The 23,082-nt window shown below is 38.7% G+C and overlaps 1 protein-coding gene across 1 annotated transcript in view; it reads left to right on the plus strand.

Moving 5' to 3' along the window:
* Window positions 1–212: 212 nt before the first annotated feature.
* DTNBP1 (dystrobrevin binding protein 1) overlaps window positions 213–23,082 on the plus strand; it is a 74,481-nt gene continuing 51,611 nt past the window's right edge. The window contains exons 1-6 of the mRNA XM_061449529.1: window positions 213–337; window positions 3,868–3,918; window positions 6,398–6,445; window positions 7,292–7,352; window positions 13,272–13,404; window positions 20,093–20,225. Of these exons, the coding sequence (XP_061305513.1) occupies window positions 282–337; window positions 3,868–3,918; window positions 6,398–6,445; window positions 7,292–7,352; window positions 13,272–13,404; window positions 20,093–20,225 (482 nt within the window). The 5' untranslated portion in view covers window positions 213–281. The remainder of the gene's footprint in view (window positions 338–3,867; window positions 3,919–6,397; window positions 6,446–7,291; window positions 7,353–13,271; window positions 13,405–20,092; window positions 20,226–23,082) is intronic.

Here is a 23,082-nt window from a genome sequence, read left to right on the forward strand (position 1 = left end):
ACCTGTCCTTGACGCGTCCTGGGCTTTATACGCAGTTCTACCCAGCCTTACGCACACCCCGGGAACGCACACCAGAAGCCCTAGGTCTCAGCAAGCCCGCAGACAACACACTAAAGCTGCAGAGCAGATGAGCCCCCTCACACCTCCCGCCACCGGAAGGCAGAGGGTGAACCTTCCGCTTGGCGCGAGGGCGGTCACTACCGCCATGAAGATCAGCCCCACCCCTGGCCCCGCCCCCTCGCGCGCGGCCGCGGTCCCAGCAGCTGAGGCAGGTCAGGACGATGTTGGAGACGCTCCGGGAGCGGCTGCTGAGCGTCCAGCAGGACCTCACCGCCGGGTGGGTGCCGTCCCGGCTGCGGCCATCGGGAGAGTGGGACAGGGAACAGCGCCCTGCAGCCGGGCCGGGCGGGGAGGAGAGGAGAGGGGAGGGGAGGGGGAAGCAGGTGACCGGGAACTGGGGGAGGGCGGGGACTGGTGCGGCGGGCGGGAGGAGGAAGAGGAGGAGATTGGGCAGGTGGGACCCCCTGGTGGGGGCCCTTTTCTCCCACCTCAGCGCCTGGTGCTAGGACAGGCTGGAAATGTGGCCCCGGGATCCAACACTCACCTCCTCACTCTGCTTTCCCTCGCTCCTCTCGCTAGGTCTTTGCAGCTCATGGCGGGGTGGTGAGCTCTGCTTGCGGTGTGGTCGTCTGCAGCCGTAGGACGAGTTGAGGGGAGGAGGTTGCGGTCAGGGGAAGGAAAAAGATGCTGCTGCTGTGAGGGAATGAGGAAGATGTGAATGGGGTCAGTTAACGCGCTTGAATTTTTTATGAAGCGACTGACCTTCAAGGTTTTATGGATTAGCGTAATTGTTTCAAAGGGCATCACTGTGCTTTGTTTGGCGTATTGAAAAGCTTTTCTTTCCTTGAAAGATGAGTTATTGTCACTTGGGGAAAAGAAGCACAGGAAAAGTGGAAGTAGCAGCCACGTTAAAAAGTAGGAAGTTATTCCTACGTTGCCTCACAAGGGTATTTTAGACAGGCCCTAGATCAATGCTATTTTTAGTACAAGCAGGTGGTCTAGATGGGTATTACTGGATGTCAGTGGGTGGCTGGAGAGCAAGGTCATGCATCTGCTGCAAAGCTGTTGTTCATGAGCCACGGGGCAGCATTGTGTTGTAAACAGTTACTTTTAAAAACTGCATGGTCTTCGGCAGTATTGAGGCTGCCTTATAGTAATACCCCTATGGTAAATATTTATATACAGTGATAGATGTCTGTCTGCTCCAGAATACTTTATAATGACTTATTTGCACTGGTGTATAAGGGTCCACATAAACTAACAGAGTAAGTTACCAACCACTCAGGTAAATTGCTGATATGTTATTTGTCTTAACAAAGGGAATCAAATATTAAAATGTCTTTACAAAGGCATTGTTTTATTGCAGTCTGTCTTTCAGTTTTGCTATTATTTGTAGAACTTCTCACAGGGCTTTATGTCTTAGTATAGTGCAAGGTCCTTTTGAAAAAAGGATGAAAGAGGACAACAAGAAGGTCATAACATGCTGGCTCTAATGGCTGTTTAACTCTGTATTTCCCTTTAGTGCTGCAGTGGAGTCGATACATTTCCATGTAGTCTCTAATTCACCCTTTTCCTTGTATTGCAATGTTTTGTTCTGTTTTGAGAACAGTCTCTGGTTTCATCATTTCCATCTTTGTGTTTTAGCAGCTCCATTAATGCACTCTTTTTGGAGTGTCCAGTCTTTAAGCATTATTTTCATTTGCAGTGTAACCTTTGTTGCCATTGGGAACCTGTATCTCAGAGCCACAGTAGCAGAGGCTTTAGAGAGCATCCTCTTGTTTCTTGTAGTATCCCCATGGACTCTGCCCAGAACATGGCTTGTCCTGTTTTGCCCCCTTTGCTTTCCTAGACAATGCAACCTCAGTGCCCTAGTGTTCTGGATAACACCTATCTCCACCCCACCAAACTGGTAATAAAAGTAATTTCATGCTGTTAAGACTTTAGCTCAGAATGGTCAAAATGTCAGAAGTGCTGGGCAAGTTGTGGCCAACTTGTTAACTACACATTAATGCTTACAAAGTGAAACAGTTGGATCTTTTGAAGCATAGGGAGGGAGAAGCTATTCCAGGGCTTCTAAGAAAACAATATCAATTTCAAAGGATTACGGGAACTTTTGTCTGTAGCTGAAAAGTATTAAATCTGTGTTGTGTGGCCTAAAGAAAGAGCAATTTAGGGTTGTTAGCCATTTCTGTGTACAAAGAAATGAGCTCCTTTTCCCCTGCTCACCTGTGTCTGCTGTCTAGTTCTGTGTATCCTGTGAATGAGACATCTCGATTTTGACCCATTTAGTGGTAAGTGATCTTTTACAGGCAGAGGAAAAAAAACCCGAACAGCAGAACAGTGAACTGTGTTTGTCTGCTCTCAGGCAGTAATTTGTGTACTTCTGGTAGCTTGAGGGATGTAGCTCACACTGCCTCTACTTTGTATAGAGAACGCTGGTGAAAGGAAGTTGATACTGTGTAGTCTAGTGATAAATCCTTTAAGCTTTTCTTCTGACTGCTTGGCAGATACTCTAATAAGAGAACTGGTAGTTGCGACCCAGCATTTCCTTCTATATGCAGAGGAGTGCTGCTGTTACAAGTGGGGATATATACTGGGGCACATAACAGAGAAGGGCAAATTGCAGAGCTTTCTGCAATAATGTTCTTCCTCGGTGTGCTGTAGTTGTTGCTACTTGACCGAACTATTATGGATAGCTCTCTTAACAGGGAGCTGAGACATGCCTTAGCATGTCTTTCCTCAAATTGTCAACCACCTGTTTTACTGTAAAGCTTTGGGGTTTCTTCTTTTGACTTGCTGGAAATTGGTGGTGTTCAAGACTGGAGGAGTAATTGGACTCGCCCTAGAAGCAGACTGAGTATCTGTATATTAGGGTGTTTCTCAGTCACTGGGTCACTGAGGATCATGTATCTCTTTGTCATGCCTGTGGATATCTTTGGGCGTTACAGCTCATTTTCATCTTGTTGATGTTTCTATGTCCTTTATTTCTTCCTAAAGCTTGCTGTCCTGTAACTCCAAAGGCCATAGAGGACATCTGTCATCGTGGTAGTCAGACAATAGCCAGGGGTTTTGACTCTCACTCTACCATGCCAATTTGACTAGCATGTATGGGTTGACTGAAAAACAGTAAAGGGTAAAGAGTGGAAAAGAATTGGGGGTGGGTCTGTACTGTTTGGTGTTTTGCGGGATTTGGTTTGGGGTTATTTTGTTGTTGGTTTGGTTCTGGGGTTTTTTTAGGAGCAAGGTACCAGTCAGTTTGAAATTGACCATTCGGTGAAGCAAGCCTCAGATAAGCTCAAAAGCAGTGCACTGTGGTCATGCTGCTGGAAATTCTGATAGTTGCCAGAAGAAAAGTTGTACTCGTGCTAGTTTTGTGCTGGCAGACTTACAGCAAATGGGTATAAATGTCTCTGTGACTGTCATGCTTTTCCTTGGCATGTCCTCTTGTAAAGAGTGTTCTTCGGGATTAGATTGATTGTTTCTGTGCAGATCTGTAATAGCTGTCTGCTAAGGAAACAGTATTGAGAGCTGGATGACCTGGATGTATAGCTCCCATTAAGCTTTTCATACCCAACTGCATGATGCACTTGTAGAAAAATCACATAATTTAGAAGCAGTGTCAGTAGAAATAATTTTGCATGACAGTCTCTAGAAAACTAAGTGAAATTTGATTTATTTGTGAAATAAGCTGAAACAAAATTGACTGTAATAGACTGGAGTTAACACACTGTGTGTTCAGACAAGTTGTTCTCTGGTTTTGGTGTTGGAAATGTCTGATTTTATTTTTTTGTGTGTTTTGATTTATAGGTTGAAGACTTTGGGTGACAAATCAAAAGAAGCAAAAAAAAGCAGGCAGAGGTACTTCTGAATGCCTTAATGTATAGCATTGATTTTGGATGCTCTTGATACAGAAAAATTTGAAAGTGGCTCTTACATAGAATATTTACAGTTCTAAAGAGTAAAGAACATTTGCATGTAATCTTACAGAATACTCTTTTGACAACAGAAAAGTTTAACCCTAATGTTGAGAAAATACTTTGCTCAGTAGAGCCTTCATGATAGGCTTAAATAATTTCTGATGGCCCTTAATGAATTTATGATTATTTAAATTATGTGAGTATTCAGCATTATTGTGGTACTTTATTCAAGATTCAGGTTGAAGTACATTGTTTCCAATCTCTGGGAATCTCATGTACTAAAATTGTAATTCAGTTTTTTTTTTTACTGTAAGAACAGCAGTATGAGTTTTTATTGTGCAAAATATATGTATAATAGAGTACTTCAATTATCTGTTTTGAGAAGATTTAAGAATTGTGGTGGGTTTTATTTGGTTTGGTTTTATCCTGTCCATTTTACTGTTTTGTTAATTCTTTCAACCTGCATAAACTATAGGGAAAAGCTACTTAACATCTCTAAATGATGTGTCTGTTGTTCTTCAGATACGCTTTAGTGTAAAGCATGTTTTTACTAAAACACAGTGTGTAGACACAAATTAGTTTTAAAACAAGCCCTGAACAAAAAATAAGGCATCTAAGATAAACTTTATTGAGTTCTGAAGCTTGATGTTTTGGATATTTATATTGTATTTTTTAACACAAGACTGGTTGTATTGGCAAGACATAGAAACTAAACTAAGAATGGGTGAAGGTTTGAATACAACTATTTTAGGCAACTGCCTTCTCTGTATGTTTCCAGTCCATAAGACTTTGGTTCATCTGGTGTACTGTAAATATCCATCACTTTTTGAGAAAAGCATTGAGTGAACCAATTGGATCATCACAAACAGGGGAGTACCAGAGTGACTTCTGCTTTGCTGGGACAAACATAGATTAGCTTAGTTGTATGGATGGCTGAGAACTTGTGGGTCAGGAGCAGAGGTGTTGCAATGCGAGCTTGGTACTGGCCATCTGATCAGGGAACAAATGGTACCTTTGCTAAACAACATGAGGAATTCTCTGTATCATTAAATCCCAGTTCTTGTGGGGGCCTTTAACTTCCTTGATGTCTGCTGAAAGGACAACACAGCAATATGCAGTCAAGAAGGCTTCTGGAAGGTGTCAAGGATAATTTTTTATACCCTCTTTATAACTTCTTTGGCATGCAGGAATAGCCTTAGGAAAGCCATAGCTCACCTAGGACTGGCATTTACAGGAGATGTTAAAGAAAAGAAGAGCTTCAGTCCTGCATTGTTTCTAAAAGGCTGAACAAAGAAAACATTGTGATGTTGATGAATGGGGTAGATGGTTTAGAGACAGCAGATGTAATCAGTGCCTTTGTTGCTTCAGTCCTGACAAACAAGGTCTCCCAGTCCTCTGTGCTTAGTGAAAGGGTTTAAGGAAAAGACTGACCAGTAGTGGGTAAAGATCAGTTTGGGGAACTCAACCCATAACAAACCGTATGGGTCAAGTGGTGCTTCATAAAATTCAGGAGGTACAAATCCAAAGTATTTACCTGGGAAGAAAGTATTCTCTGCAACATTATAGGCTGGGCCTGACTGACTAGCTGGGAAGCAGCTTTGCTGAGAAGATGTATGGCTGTGTATGTAAGGAAAAGCTTTTTCCTTATGAGGACAGTCAAGCTATGGAGCAGGTTGCTCACAGAGCCTGTGAAGTTTGTGTCCTTCGAGGTTTTCAGTTTGCAACTGAACAAAGCCCTGAGCAAGCTAGTCTGATCCAATAGTTGCGCCTAGTTGCAGTAGAGACTGTCTGAAGTCCCTTTCCACCTCACTGACTATCGATTTTCCCTTGGTTTAAAGGAAAAAAAAAAAAGTTTCATTTATAGTATTTATTGGTTTGGTTTTTGGTGGTTTTTTTTTTTCGAGTTGTTTGGATGATAGTGCAAAACAGCCTGTTCTGGTAATACAAGAGACAAATCTTGGATGACATTAAGATCTTCACATAATACATCCTTAAAAATGCTGCATTGTTAATTTTCTGTAATTTACAGTAAGTTGCCATTATATTTTAAGCTGTTACTAATGAAAACGTAGAAAACAGTAGATCATTAGAGCATTAGACTGACATGTTCTTTACTGTAGTAATTATTTTCATAGAATATATTTTATAGAATGTATCAAGTGCAGTGTCTTTACTGAGACACAAAGAACTTGTGTAGTAGCTTTATTTTCAAAAAAAGCCACCCTTAGCTTTGAAATACTCTTGTAAGATACACTGTGTAATGCATTTTAACCAGAATTGACAAAACATTTGTGAAATTGAACAGTAGGGAGTATTTCTGTCCTCAGCATGTCTGTCAAGAGCAGATATGTGTGCACTCGTTATTTTTATAACAGCCTTGTGTGCATTAACAATGAGTATATTTACAATTTGTTTTCTAGAACCGTTCAGTGTTTGCCAGAGTGTGCTGGACTGGAAATACTGAGCAGGTATGACCTTCCCTTTCTTTGTTAGTGTCTGCTTCCTATAATTGCAGAAATAACTTTATCAGGTTGAGAAAATAAGAAGAAAATAAAGGTGATACAAATAGGGCTTTTGATGTTCTGCAGTTAGTAGACTGGGGGTGGGTACTGAATGATAAATATGTTTACAGCTTGTCCAGTCCTTAAGTGCTGTCATGTTAATAAAACAGAACTTCTGGAGGAAAAGCAACATTTGAAAGGTGACTTCAGTTCATGGTCTAATGCACAGGAATGAAAGAAACCAGCACTGAGGCCCAGTCTGTGGTTTTACTTTGATGTTTTATGACTTCTGCGTATTTTATATGATTTCATTCTGTTCTGATAGTGATGGTATGCTTGTCATTGCCATGAAAAGAAAGTGTATTCCATGTGTACTTGATCATACTTTTTCTGAGAAACATGAGTGATCTTCATTGTAAATTTCCTTCATATTTTTACCTTAAAAAGTCCAAACATCTGTTCTTTTTATTTGGGGGTGTATGTGTGATTATCATCTTGTTAATTTTTTTTTTCATTTTCTTAATGAAACTGCATTCCAAGTAGTGATTAAGGCTTTTATTTGCAGTCTTACAAATATTGCTGGGTCTATTTAGCTCTTAATGCAAGGTAGTAGGTTTAAAAACTTTTTCTTTGAAAGAAATTATTTCTTACTGTTTATTTGTTTTGGTAAAACAGTAAATACCAGAAAGAACTGTACAGCTTTTTAAACTGTTATTTCTGGTAGTCCCTATAAATACTATCATAGTGGCATCCATGAAATCCTCTTCCTTTTTAAGGGGAACACAGTAAGAGTAGTTGTTTATCTTTCTTCAGATATGAAGACGCTTGGGCTGCCCTTCACAAAGGAGCAAAAGATTGTGCAAAAGCTGGAGAGGTAAGAAAAAAATAACAATACCACACTTCAAATATTTAAAAATGTGTGAAGAATTCTAAACTAAAATTTTTAGTACCAGCATACTGGGTTGACCCTAGCCACTAGGTGAGCACCCACACAGGCTCCTTCATTCCCCTACCAGTGGGACAGAAGAGATAACAGAATAAAAATGAGAAAACTCATGGTTCAAGATAGATACCATTTAATAACTGAAGAACAGAGGAAAAACAAGTGATGCTAAAGCAGTCATTCCCGACCTCCCACAAGCAGATCCATGCACAGACAAGTCTCAGAGCAATGATTACCTTGAAGAACAAACCCTTGGTTTTATTGTTGAGCATGATGTTACATGGTGTGAAATGTCCCTCTGGCCAATGATCAACTGTCCTGGCTGTGCTCCCTCCCAACTTCTTGCCCACCCCCAGCCTGTTCGCCGCAGGGAGAGCGGGGATGACTGGGGAAGAACCAAGCTTTGACATTGTACAAGCTTTGTTCAGCAATATCTGGAGCATTGGTGTGTTATTAGCACTGTTTTGGTCAAAAATACAAGGAACAGTACCATGTGGGCTGCTATGAAGAAAATGAACTCCATCCCAGCTGGATCCTCTACAACCAGTATAATGAGAAGGTAATGCTCTGTATTGCTGCTTGGGAAAAATGCCATATTGTTTTTTCTGTGGTTTTAAGATGGTATTTGACAGGCAGCTAATGGAAACGTTCAGAATATCCAGTTCCTCTTGTTTCTCACTGTTCTTCCAGATTTGATGATGCTCAGCCTACAATTAATATTCATAAAGTATTAAATATAGATACTGTAAAAAATAGAAATTCTCTGTAACCATGTTTCAAGGAATTATCTGAAGTTCATTCTCCTTTTACTTTCTGATACTTCAATTTCTATAACAAATATTGAGTGTGAGAATTTCCTAGTGCTTTTGAAGTACTTTGTAACGGATATGTTGACACCAGAATTTGTCTAACGTCCTTTGTTCAGATGGTTGCAATCACTACTTGCTCTTACCCCAAAAATAGTAATTATATCAGTTTACTGTGTTTCTGTGGGATATGTTGGGTTAGAGAAGAGTATTGAGAAGTATGAGTTTGTCAGAGTGTGACAAGGTGCAAGGTGGTGGTTAAAATAAGACATATCCAGAAGTTCAGGTGGTCATTTTTTGCACTCTTCTGTCATTTTTCGAAAAATTTGAAGTTTGTTGAGACTGCTTAAGACAACTTAACATTGCCAGTAAATGGCAGTGTAAACAATGAACAGTAATGTCTACAATGTAATGTAAACATTAAATAATGTGATGAATGTAAACAATTGCAGAAAGTTATGTTGCATGTTACTGCTGTAGCTCGTTAAAGCAGCCTGAGCTGGGAAAGTACAGACTATACTTGGGCCTGGGGCATGTTGATGGTTTTTATCAGGGTAGGGCTGTTGCACTGGCACTGTTTGCTGCCCTCTCGTAATGGACAGGAAACTGCAAGATTTAGTCATCTGGCTGAAAAGATTCAGGAAGTGTCTGTGCTTTTCCCTAATTTTGTTCAGTTTTCCTGCCTTGGAAGTAAAGCAACAAGTTGTGTGGGTTTTCTTCTGGAATGAAGGGAGAGAAAACTTCCAGTAAGTGCTACCAATGCATCGGTCTGCACCAGACATTCCAGTTCAAGGCTTGTTTAAGGGGCAGACAGTGTAAGCTGGGTGGCCATGACACAGAGCAGGACTGAGCTGTGGGGTTCTCTGTCCTGGCTGAAACTTTCACTTTGGCCAGCTGCATGCTCCCTGACTTATGGTTTCCTTAGGAGTCTTCTCTGCATCTTTCTGCCATGAATGAAACCCCCACTGCTTAATCTGTTTTGAAGAGGTGTATTTAGAGTAAGAAAGATAGTGTCTTATGTTCTTTCTCTTGCCTAATAGTATGGCCCACCTTTTCCATGTGACCAAGTGAAAGCCTTAAGCTATTAGAGTTTAAGTTCTTTCTTCCAGCTTTTTGTGTTTTACTGCTCATGATAGGTTTTTGGTTTGGGTTTGGGGTTTTTTGTTTTTATTTTTTTTTAAGATGTCTTAAATGATTTGCCTACGATTTTGTAATACTTGCTTTTAAAATTGTAGTTCTGAAAACAATGTGAGATTTTTGTATATATAAAACCAGTGTAGCCTTCATTGCAAATATTACAGCTTCCTGGGAAAATCAGAACAAAAAAATACCAAAGGACTTTGAAATTTTCCATGAAATTCAGATCACCGTATCACAGTATGCTAGAGATTGGAAGGGACCTCGAAAGATCATCTAGTCCAATCCCCCTGCCGGAGCAGGAACACCTAGATAATGTTACACAGGAATGTGTCCAGGCGGGTTTTGAATGTCTCCAGGGAAGGAAACTCCACAGCCTCCCTGGGCAGCCTGTTCCAGTGTTCTGTCACCCTCACTGAGAAGAAGTTTCTTCTCAAGTTTAAGTGGAACCTCTTGTGTTCCAGTTTGTACCCATTACCCCTTGTCCTATCATTGTTTGCCACTGAGTAGAGCCTGGCTCCATCCTCGTGACACTCCCCCTTTATATATTTATAGACACTAATAAGGTCACCCGTCAGTCTCCTCCAAACTATAGAGACCCAGCTCCCTCAGTTTTTCCTCATAAGGGAGATGCTCCACTCCCTTAATCATCTTAGTTGCCCTGCACTGGACTCTCTCCAGCAGGTCCCTGTCCTTCTTGAACTGAGGGGCCCAGAACTGGACACAATATTCCAGATGGGGTCTCAGCAGGGCAGAGTAGAGGGGAAGGAGGACCTCTCTCGACCTACTAAGCACCCCCCTTCTAATACACCCCAGGATGCCATTGGCCTTCTTGGCCACAAGGCCACAGTGTTGGCTCATGGTCATCCTGTCGTCCACTAGGACGCCCAGGTCCCTCTCCCCTACACTGCTCTCTAACAGGTCGTTCCCCAACCTATACTGGAACCTGGAGTTGTTCCTGCCCAGATGCAGGACTCTACACTTTCCCTTGTTATATTTCATCAAGTTATTCCCTGCCCAACTCTCCAGCCTCTCCAGGTCTCGCTGGATGGCAGCACAGCCTTGTGGCGTGTCAGCCACTCCTCCCAGCTTAGTGTCATCAGCAAACTTGCTGATAGTACACTCAATTCCCTCATCTAAATCGTTGATGAATATATTAAATAATACTGGTCCCAGTACTGACCCTTGAGGCACTCCACTAGTTACAGGCCTCCAACTAGACTCTGCCCCATAGACTACAACTCTCTGGCTTCTCTCCTTCAGCCAGTTTGCAGTCCACCTCACTACCTGATCATCCAGACCACACTTCTTCAATTTAGCTGTGAGGATGCTGTGGGAGACTGTGTCAAATGCTTTGCTGAAGTCAAGGTAGACCACATCCACCGCTCTGCCATCATCCATCCACCGTGTTATTTCCTCATAAAAGGCTAAGAGATTGGTCAAGCATGATTTCCCCTTGGTGAAGCCATGCTGACTGCCCCTCATAACCCTCTTATCCTTGATATGCCTTAAGATGGCACCAAGGATAAGGTGTTCCATCACTTTCCCAGGGATGGAGGTGAGGCTGACCAGTCTATAGTTACCCGGATCCTCCTTCTTGCCCTTTTTGAAGACTGGAGTGACATTTGCTTTCCTCCAGTCCTCAGGCACCTCTCCCGTTTCCCGAGACTTGGTAAAGATGATGGAGAGTGGTCTAGCAATGACTTCCGCCAGTTCCCTCAGCACCCGCGGGTGCATCCCATCTGGACCCATGGATTTATGGATGTCCAGATTGCTCAACCGGTCTCTAACCCATTCTTCATCGACTAAGGCAAACCGCTCCGTTGACCTGACTTCATCTAAGGTCTCAGGGGTACAGGGCTCTTCAGGACTGCCTGCAGCAGAGTAGACGGAGACAAAGAAGGCATTCAGTAACTCTGCCATCTCTGTATCTTCTGTCACCAGGGCACCCATCCCGTTCATCAGTGGGCCTACATTGCCTCTGGTGTTAGTTTTATCTGCCATGTATTTGAAAAAGCTCTTTTTGCTGTCCTTGACCCTTCTCGCCAGGTTTAATTCTAAGGAGGCCTTAGTCATCCTAGCTGCCTTCCTACATCCTCTAGCAGCAGCCTTATATTCCTCCCAAGTGGCCAGCCCCTCCTTCCATGACCTGTAAACTCTCCTCTTCCACTTGAGCATACCCAGCAATTCCCTATTTAGCTACGCAGGTCTCCTGGCCCTCTTCCTTGATTTCCTACATGTCGGGATGCTCCGATCTTGAGCTCGGAAAAAGCAATCCTTGAATGCCAACCAACTGTCTTGGGCCCCTGTACTTTCAAACAGCCTTGCCCATGGGATTTCCCCTAGCAATTGCTTGAAAAGGCCAAAGTTTGCCCTGCTAAAGTCCAGGGTTGCAATTCTACTTGCTATTCTAAATGTTCTAGATGTTTCCTTTTGAGAGAATACGAAATGTGTATTGCTTGTGTTTGTTTCCTTTTTTTTTTTTTAATAGAAGTAGAAAATACAGGGTTCATTAAAATAAGAATTGTGTAAGCTCACAAGATTGACGGTTCTATATCTAAAGGTCCTAAAGGACCTAAGATTCGCTTGTCCGGTGCCCTGTTTCTAGTATTAGCAAGTAGCAGATAAACTACTCATGCTGTCTTACTTATAAATGTTGAATAGGGAAAGGAAAGTGAAAATTTCAAGCTTTAATTGCTGAGTATGGTCTTACTATATTGAATTATAGATGCTAACTATAAGTTATATCTACAAAATTGTCCTAAAAATACTGCTTTTAAATGATTGTAATTTTAGCTGCATTCAGTTGTATGGGGGCTGAAATGTTTTTCTGGTGTTTGCCCCCGTCTCATGGTGGTTTTGGGGGTTTTGTTTACTTTACTATTCAACTGATATAAATCCCATATCTCATTTTCAAAAATACACTTGTTTTTATTTAGATAAGGATGCTTGTCTTCTGAGGTGTTTCATTACTCACTAGGCTTTGGAATAAGTTTTCAAACCTTGTCTGGTAAACCAGGATGGCTTTTTGACAGTGATAGGTAGCTGGAGGAATTTTTAAATGGGAGAAGTTGTGTTAATTCTAACAGAATCTGTCTGATGTGAGTACAATTCTAAATATTTGAGAACTTTGCCCATTCCTCAGTTTCTTCAATTTCAGCAACTAAATACTACAAAACCCATGGAATTCGGAATGCAGATACAGCCACAGGCTGCAGTTGCGTGCAAGAGGAAAAATGGGTAATGGAACTAAGAGCAGAGAAAGTATAACTGAATCATTTCAAGTATCAAGGGGAACATTTGTGAAATAAGATCTCTTGATCTTGCTGTTTTCGTAGAATCTGATACCTATTGAATTTTTTTTAAGCAGTGTATCCTCATTATACTACTGTATATTAAAACCTAGGAAGAGTCAAACAGCAAAAATTGAACTAATGTAGAAGTGTGCTCACAAAAGTTACTATTTTTATTTCATTTTCTAGAGTATTTGGAATGTACAGAGTTTTCAGTTTTGTTGTTAAGATTACATTGGTATCATTAGCAATGTTAAACTAAACTAATTTATCTAAATAAACCTTAAGTTGCAGCACTGCAATGTTGTGTATCAGTGCAACACTGCTGTCAAAATTCCAGATGCATGTTACTGTTAATAAAATCCAGTATTGATTAGTATAATGAGAAATAATTTCTGATCTTGTTTTCATCAATGCGTTTTGATATAAATATTTCATACTACAGGGTCTTTCTTTAGCATGTTATATTTACTTGAGAAGAACACAAGTGGCAGTGCTACAGGGTTGCCATGCTGACCTTATGCTTGCAGATGCTTTAATTCTAAAAATAAGTCAAGATGCTCATAAACTGGTACATAAAATTGCAACTAAAGTAAAGAACCTGTTTGTTTCAGCTGGTGGATAGTGAAGTTGTGATGCTTTCTGCACACTGGGAGAAGAAAAGAAACAGTCTAGTGGAACTACAGGATCAGCTCCAACAAATACCTGGGTTTTTAGCAGATCTGGAATGCCTCACAGCAAGCCTAGGTAAGATTTCATAAACATTACAAGCATTCAAGTCTTTACAGAGGATTAGAGTGAAGTTCAGCTGTTGTTCATTTTTTGAGGAGGGAGGGAGGAAATTTAGCTGGCTTTGGACACTTTAAAGGCAGAAACTTACTGTTGAAGTGTACTTGTTTCCAAAGCTAGCTTCCATAGTGTAAGTCAGTGTACAGGGTTACGCTTTTCTGAAGTGATACCCAGCTTTTTCATTTGTGAAACTAGCAATGCTACATATTAAGGTTACCAAATATCTGATGTTTGTTAGATGGATTCTGATTTTCATAACTTTACCAAATGTTAATCCATTGATTTAATTGAAAACATGAAAAGATGAATAGATTGATGCTTTAGTGGATGACTAATGGAAACTTCACATACCAAACAGTTGATCCACCGTTGAAAATGAAATTAGGAAAAAATGTTTTGACGTCTTAGTCTCTGAAAAGCTCTAATGTTACTGAGCCTTGAAACGGGGATGCTGTGTTTGACAAATAGCAAGCCTTTCTGTCAACACTCAGGCCTCTTGATGCCTCCATAGAAAAGGGAAAAAAATCAAATTCAGGTTTCATCAAATTCAAGTTTTGAAAAACTATCTGTGCATGGATTTTAGTAACTAAGCTCCCTAGGGACTCTGCATGCACTATTCTTGCACCAGCTAGGAAGTATACAGAAATTCTTCCCTGTAATTGCAGCTCTTGTTTTTGTGAGGTGGGCTACATTTGTGTGCTGGCATTTGATGTGAAGAAGAGTTCTTTTCTGTGTTCAGAAGTTAATTTCTCATTCTTCTGTGATCAGTGGACATGCACAAATTGACTTTGTTCTTTGGTAGGCTGCTAATAATGTTGCTGTTTCTTTCTTTCTGAACTGTGGAGTGTATTTCATTTTTCATTACAATTTTCTTATACCACCTTATTTAGTAAGGCTTTGTCGTGCGGTAACCATTTAATGTTGGCGTTTTGAAAAGCACAATTATTTTCTAAGGAAATATCAATTCAAATAATGATTTATTTAAATACTGATTTTAATATCATGCACAAAGTGATGCAGTCCACTGGTAGACCAAAGATAAACAATATAATAAAAAAACTAATGGAATTGTCTTTAGAGTTCATAACTGCAAATGCCATATATAAATTCTGATGAATTGGGGTTACCTTCCCATTTCTAATGGGACAGCTTTATGAACCAGAATTAATTTCACCCTGACTGTTGAAGGCTCAGTGTCTCCAGAATATTTTTGGTACTGTGCAAGCAGGTTTAAAACCATTCTGCTCAGGGAAGCTAATGGATTTTTAAGTCTACTGCTACAGTTGTGAGATTTGAACCATCTTTACCTTATGTGTCAGATTTCAAGTAATTTACCTAGAGGTTTTTATTAGTTCCTGCTTACTACTGTGAATTGTTTTGAACTGATTTTTTTTTTTTTCTGATAAGTATAGTCTATTTGGGTAGAAAGGTGTAATTTATACCAAAGTCAACATCTACACTTCAGGAAGTGATGTACCAGAAATTTGCTGTGGTATTCTACTCACTGTTTATAATTTTAATAACCCCAAACTATCTGCCTTATATGTGTAAACTGAATTCTCTTTACCAAGAGATGACTAATTCTGTGGCTGTGAATTTTAAATACAAGTGAAACATTTTGTAAAAAAAACAAAACAAAACAAAAAAACAACAACCCAAAAACCGTATCACAGCACATCATGCCCAGTATATAAACTGGGGGGAGTTACCCGGAAGGCCAGATTGCTGATGATCGGGTCTGGCTGGGTATCGGTCGGCGGGTGGTGAGTGGTTGTATTCTCTCCCCTTGTTATTTCCCTTATCATTATTGTTGGTGGTAGCAGTAGTGGTTTTGTGTTATACCTTAGTTACTGGACTGTTCTTATCTCAGCCCATGACAGTTACATACTTTTGATTCTCCTACCCATCCCTCTGGGAGCGGGGGCAGGAAGAAAACAGGAGTGAGCTTTTAGCTGTGTGGTTCTGAGTTACAGGCTGGGCTTAAACCACAACAGTTGAACTCAGGACACCAATAAACAAACAACCAAAAAAATGTCAATATAGAATTATAAACTCCTGTGTCCTGGGTTGTGTTCTAAGATCTCATTTGACTAATTTTCATCATTTCAGGAAAGTAATAGGTCTGTGTTATGACATGATATGTTTGTGTAAGAAGTGGGATTAAGACTTCTTAATGGTTTCTTCAGACATTAAGGAAAATGTACTAAACCTTGTGAAATACAAGGTCACAGTATGTTTTTCAAGAAACACAAGGTTTTGATTTTTGTAACATTTGAACTACTTTTAAGAACTTAATACCTATATTTTGAGTACTTGTTTTGCAGCAGGAACTTGTGCTTTAGTGAAATATACTTATTTGTAATTTATTATAAATACTGAAGATTTTTCCAGTTTGGATAATGCAGTTTATTTCCAGGAACTTCTTCTATAGATTATAAAATTTAATTTTTGTTCATCTGTTTGTAGACAACCTATAAAGCAGTAATTTTAGGAGGAAAAAGTGCAATGAGTAATAGCCTGTAGACTTGTCTCTTTGGGGAAGAAATGAATGTCTTTGGAAAGAGAAGTCATTAAGTTACTATTATCTATTTAATTGTGGCTTACATCAGGATTTAGATACTAGCAGATACTGGTCAAATAAAAGTGAATTTAAGACCAGGCAATATGTTAATCAGGATTTTTCACAGACCTGGCATTTGAGCCTGGACTTCTGAATTGTGTTTTGTTACTTAAATAACAGTTTCTGTTTTGTTAGCATCTAGCAGTTGATAGCTCTTGAAGTCAAGAGCTGAAGAAATGTTTTGTGATTCAGAGCTCTAGAACACAAGTTTCCATTAGAAGACTCTAGTTTTACTGGTTTTTATTTTAAACTTATTTTTAAAGTTAGGAGAGCTGTAAAAACTTTGTTGTAAGTGACTAATGATGGGAAAATGTTTAAAGAAAATCTTATTCTATTACTAATTAAAACAGTTTTTCTGACTGGTTGACAAGTTGTTTAAAAAATTCTGTTACTTTTCTTGCTTTCTTGAATTTCATTGTGTGAGGTAAGATGGGATTTATCTTTAACTGAGAAAATCAGGAAAAATACTGGGGAGATGTATGTAAAACCGTAGAATTTGAATAATGTAGTGTAAAAATACCTATGTTCAACAGGGAGTTTTTAATAGGCTCCGGAGCAGAATGCTTCAGTGGAGAGGGTTGTTTTATAAGGTAGACGTATATGTATGTATAAAAGGTGGTGTTTGGTGTTGTAAACTTGGAAATACCTGTATCTTGAATACAAAATTGGGCACTAGTAGGACTGTAACTACATAAAGACTTTTTCAAGTGTTGCAACTGAATTGATCTCTTCCCATGTGTGTGTGTCTTTCGCTGCTCATTTTAAGCTTTTAGCAAGCTCTGTCTGACTTACAGAGAAGTTTTTGATGTTGTTTCCATCATTTGTTTTCTGCCTTTTTGCCTTTTAGTCAGAAAATGAAACTTTGGAAAAAATGTCTTTAATATTTCTTGGTGGTTTCTGTTGTTTTGGTGGTTGTTCAGTGCAGGAAAGCTACATGTAAAGTAAACACTGTTGTTTTCTGATATACAGCACTGATGTAGCCTTTATAACAATTTTTGTACTATTGCAGAACTACAGGTAACATAAGTTTCAGTTAAAAATGTTGTAAATCTAAATTAGCTAAACTTTAGAAAGTTTTCAGGTACAAAATTTATTTTTGTGGTTGTTGAGTTCTAGATAAATAATACCTGAGTAGTTTGTAAACTGAGAAAAACAGTGTAAAGTGATAGAAGATAATTCTGTCTAATGTCATCTGATCAAATAACATACTTAAAAAATACAAACTTTGTGAAATTGTTGTCATATATGTGATAGTGTAAGAAATACAGGACAAATGAGTATTATTCGAATTACGTGACCTAAAGACCAAGGGTGGTTTTTTTTTCATCTATCTAATAAGGAATTTCTTTCAAGTGCGGCATATTACTGCTATGAAAATTCTCAATATAAATGTACTTTAGTTTGGGTTGTTTTTTGGGTTTTGTTTTTTTTTTTCAGCATCTTTACAAAAATTAAAAGGAGGAATTTTTTTTTCTCTTTCATAGCAATGCTGTTTCAGCATGAGATGGTGATTGTTGCCTGACCACTTGGTTGTGGGATTTCTTGATGAGCTGAAAAACAAGTAGTACTCTTGCAGATATTCTTTATAACATTTCTGGGGCAGACTGATTGTAGGTGCCACTGTGAACTGTAAACTGGAAATTGATTTATAGACTTCTTATTTTTGCTGAATACCTATTGAAAAGTAGGGGCTTATTTATCTGTGAGTATAGATAAGAGTTGATGAAAGAACTGCGGCTAAAGTTTAAAACTGATTATATGTGTAGCTTCGTTTGGAGCTTTATTTCAATGCACAGTGAATACCTTCTCATTTGGTAGGACAGACATTAATTCACAACTGTAGCTGATGCAATTACTATGGAGCGAATTTCAACTTTTTTTTGTGAAAAAGCGACTAAGTTTTCTTTCACTTCAGAAAAGAAAAGATTCTGAAACCTGTGTTGCAGTAAAGCAGGCCGGTTGTCTTCTGGAGAGAAGTGTTCATTCTTGTTCTTCAGGAGCACAGTGTTTTCTGCAGTTCCCACTAGAGGCTGCTCAAATGCTGGTACTAGGAACGAGTTGCCCTCCAGAATTCACTTTTCTTCATCCTCTTTATTTTCATGTTCTTTGTTGTTGTCGTTTAATATTATTTCAATAGCAAGTACAGCAAAGCAGGTGGTGGGGTCTTTAAGTGGAAAAATCAGTGATTGATAGGTACCTTAGAATATTATCTTGAGCCCTGCTGTGTTTGTGAATTTTGCAAATTAATAAGTGAGCAATCTTTCTGAAATGCAAGTTAGCATAATACAGACATTTGGATTTTTGTGCACTCAGAAAAGTGATTTTTTTTTTTTTTTAAGCAAAAAGGGACCACCAGTCATAATTGTAGTCATATTGCCCTTTGAGTACATCTGGATTTTGTGAAAGTTCAGTATGTGATAAACAATTCACGTTCCACATCACTGTCTGTAGAACTGAAGACAACTCTTTTTTTTTTTTTTTCCTCAAACTTATTTCCTCATTAAATTGCAACTTCTGTTTTTTTGACTGCTGTGAAGCACTACCTTACTGGTTAGGGATTAAAAAAACCTCTTACTAAGTAGTTGGAGCTGAGCATATAAATATGTATGCTAGGAAATTTGATCATGATGTTTTAACTTTTGCTTTTCTAGGGGGACCACTGGGATGGCAATTTCTTATTGAGTAATGGCTAAGAAAATTGAATTTTTTTTATACTCCAAGATAGGCTTCGAGTTGAATGGCCAATCCAGAATTGAAGATTTGACTGATGCCTTCAGCTTGCTCTTTCCTTCTTTTGACAGTCCAAAACACCTTAACTGTAATTTTTTTCCACCTTGAACTTAATAGTTATTGCCTTGCTTTATGAAGATTGCAAAGATGAAACAGCCATTTGAGAAAACTCAGAGTTACTTTAGATTTTCTGCTATTTCATTCCATCATCTATGTAGTTCTTTGCACCAACAAGCAAGTACACCCATAACAGATTGGTGTATCTGTCTCTGAACTGCAAGGTCCTTTCTATTCTTTGGTTGCTATTTTGTTTGTAAAAATGTGATTTATCCTTCCCTCTGCAATTTATCTTCCCTCTGGTATAGGAAAAGTCCTGGCAAAAGGGTGAATAATAGTTCTGTACTCAGCTCCTTCCCAGAGTGACTGGCTGATTAGAGTCTGGGTAAATAGTTTTTCCACTTCAAGATCCTGAGGAGGGACATGGAGTTCAACATTAATCACCTGCAGGGAGAGTGATCCTTTGATACAAGATTCACGTGGGATAATTCAGATCAGAAGGGACCTCAGGAGTTGTTTGTCCAAATTTCTACTCAAAACAGGGTGAGCTATGAGATAAGATCAGATTTCTCAGGGCTTTTCACAGGCATGATCTCTTTTAAATTGAGATGCTGAACAATTACAGTTGAAGAGGACATTAAGAGGTTTTGCATGTTTTAAAGTTCATAAGTATGTAAAATAACTAAATCCAGAAATCTGCCTATGAGTAAAGGGTTTGTTTTCAGAGTAAACTTTCAAAGTCTGTATTCTTTTATATTATTATGGGGTCATGTAAAAGTTAAATTTCTCCCAGTATGCTTGACTTTTGCTTCATTTGAATAATTTAAGATCAGTACTGGTTTGGTCAGCACAGCTTTATTCCTCAGAGTGGTACCAGGCACTGGGGGCTAAAAGGCAGTGTGCCCAAGAAGCAAAATTAATTTGAGTTTTGGATGCTTCTTTTCCTGAAGTATGTACCACAAGCTTGTGAAACTAAGATGCTGGGTCAAATACAGTAATTTTACTACATCACTTACTACTATCTTACTACAAAGGGAATCTCAAGATAGATCTCCCTTAACATGACTCTGCTGTCACTCTTTTACTATGCAGTATGGAATGAGATTTATCTTTCTGAGCCATTTATATATATGTAATTATTACCATGTTAATTATGTTCCCTTATGAATTCCTGTTTCTGTTCAGGTGAGTTGTCCATCTGTTGATACAATTTAATATTCATATAAATATTTCTTATAGCCCAGCTAGAGGCAAACTTTGAGGAAATGGAGAATCATCTAGTGTGTCTTGAGGACCTATGTGAACAGTGCGAGTTGGAAAGATACAAATGTATGCAGACATTACAGCTGGAAAACTACAAGAAAACAAAAAGGTAAATAAAACAATTGCTATAACTATAAAATAAAATATAAGCCTTTTGCAATTATTTTTCAGCATGTATAATATAATTCCTTTTATTTTAATCATTTAAAGAAACAGTAATCTTTGAGGGGAAGTTGCAAATTTGTCATAGATTCTTTCTATGTCAGTCTAACTCTTGGTGATGAGCAAAGAGTGTGTGTATTTGGAAAATCATCAGTACATTGTTGTTAAGATGAAGTCATTCTTATTATTCACCCCAAACAATTGGAGTAAGGGCTATTGTTTGTAAGCACTGATAAATTGTTTTTTTTTAATCCCTCGCTGTGTTTTTTTGACTTTTTTTTTTCATTTACCTGTAAAATTAGGAACTGTATTTTCATCAATCTTCTTCTCAGTTCTATTTTTTAAGTACCCTTCACTCTACATGAAAGGCATTAATCTCCTGCCATTCTCTTACTTGCAATACCGGGGCATTAGTACTTGAAATCAAAGTTCAACTTGTATCAGTATGTGTGAAAAGTCAGAGCCTCCAACTCTTGAGCTTTGTATTTACCTAAAAGATAAAGTAGCAAGCGATGAATATTAAGAGTTTAAGTAAGTTAAACAGTTGACTTTCTTGGTTTTGTTACTGACAGTCCCAAAAAGATCCTTAGTGAAGGAGATAAGAAAATTACTATTAAGACCATTGTATAAATGAGGAGTTAAATCGAAACAATTTGTCAAAGACAGCCTCTGACAGCCTGTGTTAGAGTTGTGGGTAGATGTGGATGCTGGTAGACCCGGAGACAGCACTGACCTGGGGATAACCAGGTTACTTGATCTGTCCAGCTAGGTGACCTCCTGTTAGCAAGGGGAAGCACACTGACCACCTTGCTTCTTTTGATTGCTGAAGCAAGTTTGACATATGTGGTATAGTCAGAACTGGTTTGATTTATGGTCCTAATTACAGTATGGTGGTCAAGGACAGGTCTGCACCAGACAGCACTGATTACATTTTGCATAGTTTGTCCATTTTCTTCTTTCTTGGCCTTCCTTTTGCTATCCTTGTAGCTTTTTTCTTCCTTTTTATTATTTTTTTTATTTATTTTTTTTAAGTCTCAGTCTTCACCCAAATAACCAATCCTCCTCTAATAACCCTAGCAGTCCTGGTTGGTTTTGGTACTTCTGATACCATTATCTAGGAAATCTTGGCCTTCTGTGTTGTTACAGATTCAGTTACCAAAGTGCTTCTGGTGTTGCAAGTCCTGCCTCTAGGAAGGTCCCCAGTACCTTAGGGGTCCCCCTTGAATTTTCTGTGAAGTTTGGCTATTTCTTACCTAATGCTCCTTTAATCATCTGTGAAAACCAACCATCCCTCGTGGTGCTATCTGTAGCTTTTGTCAGCATATTACTATGTGATCTTTCACATCTAGCAAATTCTCACGTCATGTCCTTTAGTTTTCCATATTCTGTTCAGTTACCTTAACCTCAAGCCTGAGCCTTGTCCGTGGTCTTGTCATTTTCCCTCAGCCTGGATTTTTGTTTTCTCAAGCTGGGGCAACATCATTTTCTCTCCCCAGCAAGAGTTAATAGTAGTCAGTATGGCTGAATAGTCACTTGTTAAGACCTATCTAATTAATTATATAATAATTTCAAAATTCTAAATATATGCTATTTAACCAAATAACACACAAATTTAAAGCGTGTATAAAGCAACACATTCATACCCCTGAAAATACCGTAATCTTTCTGAAATTTTCTGAGGTTTGTTCTCTCTGCCATGCTCACTCCCCTTCCTCCTTCCCTACCTTCTGCTTTCTACATCAAAATAAAGTGTTAAACTGTTGCCTACTCAGCTTAGCAGCTTCTAATCAGTTTTATAAATAGAAGGCTAAGCAACTACTTAACGTAATTATAAGCTGATTACATCTGGTCAGATCTAGACAAAACAGGAAAAATGGAAGTAATTTCTGGTTGATCATTGCCACCAGTATGCATTTAGGTAAGAACTCCTAGCTCATTACTAGAAGGATTCCTGGCAGTGTAGATACTTGGAGAGCCAAGAGCCAGTTAATGCGAGTGTTATTTATTGTTTGCGTTTGAAACTCGTATCCTGTGTTCTTTGCTTTAGTGTTTGGGGTTCTTACTGTGTTACAAGCTACTGCAAGAATCAAGTGAGGGTTCAAGAGTTTATGCGCTTTCTTTAAGACAAGAATTATTTTCAGGGAGTGAATGGTTTTGTTGAACAAACCAAACCAAAGTATTTCCTGTGTTTTAACTATATAGGGATGAAAATTGAGAGGAACACAAACTCTAGAAACTGTGGTTATTTTAAGTGTGTAACAAAAAGTATCTATTTATTTAAAAAAAAATATTATAAAGTCACTGTATAGCTTAGGGTAGAAGCTTATGTATTTAAAGTCTTTTCAGAAGTCTTCCTATATGAAAGATTTAGAAGAAAGTGCTTTGGGTCAGTGTTAAACCTTTGAAATGCAGTTTATGGTAACTATGGGAACTGATTTTCAGAAATAGGTCTCCTTGTTAAATAGAGCAATTTTATTTCAGTTCAAACAGATCAATTTTTTCCCTTTTGTCACTGTGTTATGTTTGTCATTCATCAATCCAAGGTGTTTTCCACAATATATTTTAAAGCCTGATGTTTAGGCATATTGATTTTTTTTTATTTTTTTTTTCCCTGTGTGCTTATATCTGGATTTTTAATATTCTCTTTTTTGTTTTAAATCAATTGATCAGGGTAGCAGTATTGATATATGAAGTCTAGATGCCACCCTTGCTTTCTTCAGTCTTGCAGCAATTGTTTGTATGTACGTTATTAATATATTAAACCATGCAGTTCTGTTTCCTGTCCTTTTCTCAGTCAAGCACAA

The sequence above is a fragment of the Pezoporus flaviventris genome, unplaced genomic scaffold (assembly GCF_033815535.1).
Source record: "Pezoporus flaviventris isolate CSIRO_AGI_PZ_B2104156 unplaced genomic scaffold, CSIRO_AGI_Pfla_v1 ptg000007l, whole genome shotgun sequence".
Lineage (NCBI taxonomy): Eukaryota > Metazoa > Chordata > Aves > Psittaciformes > Psittacidae > Pezoporus > Pezoporus flaviventris.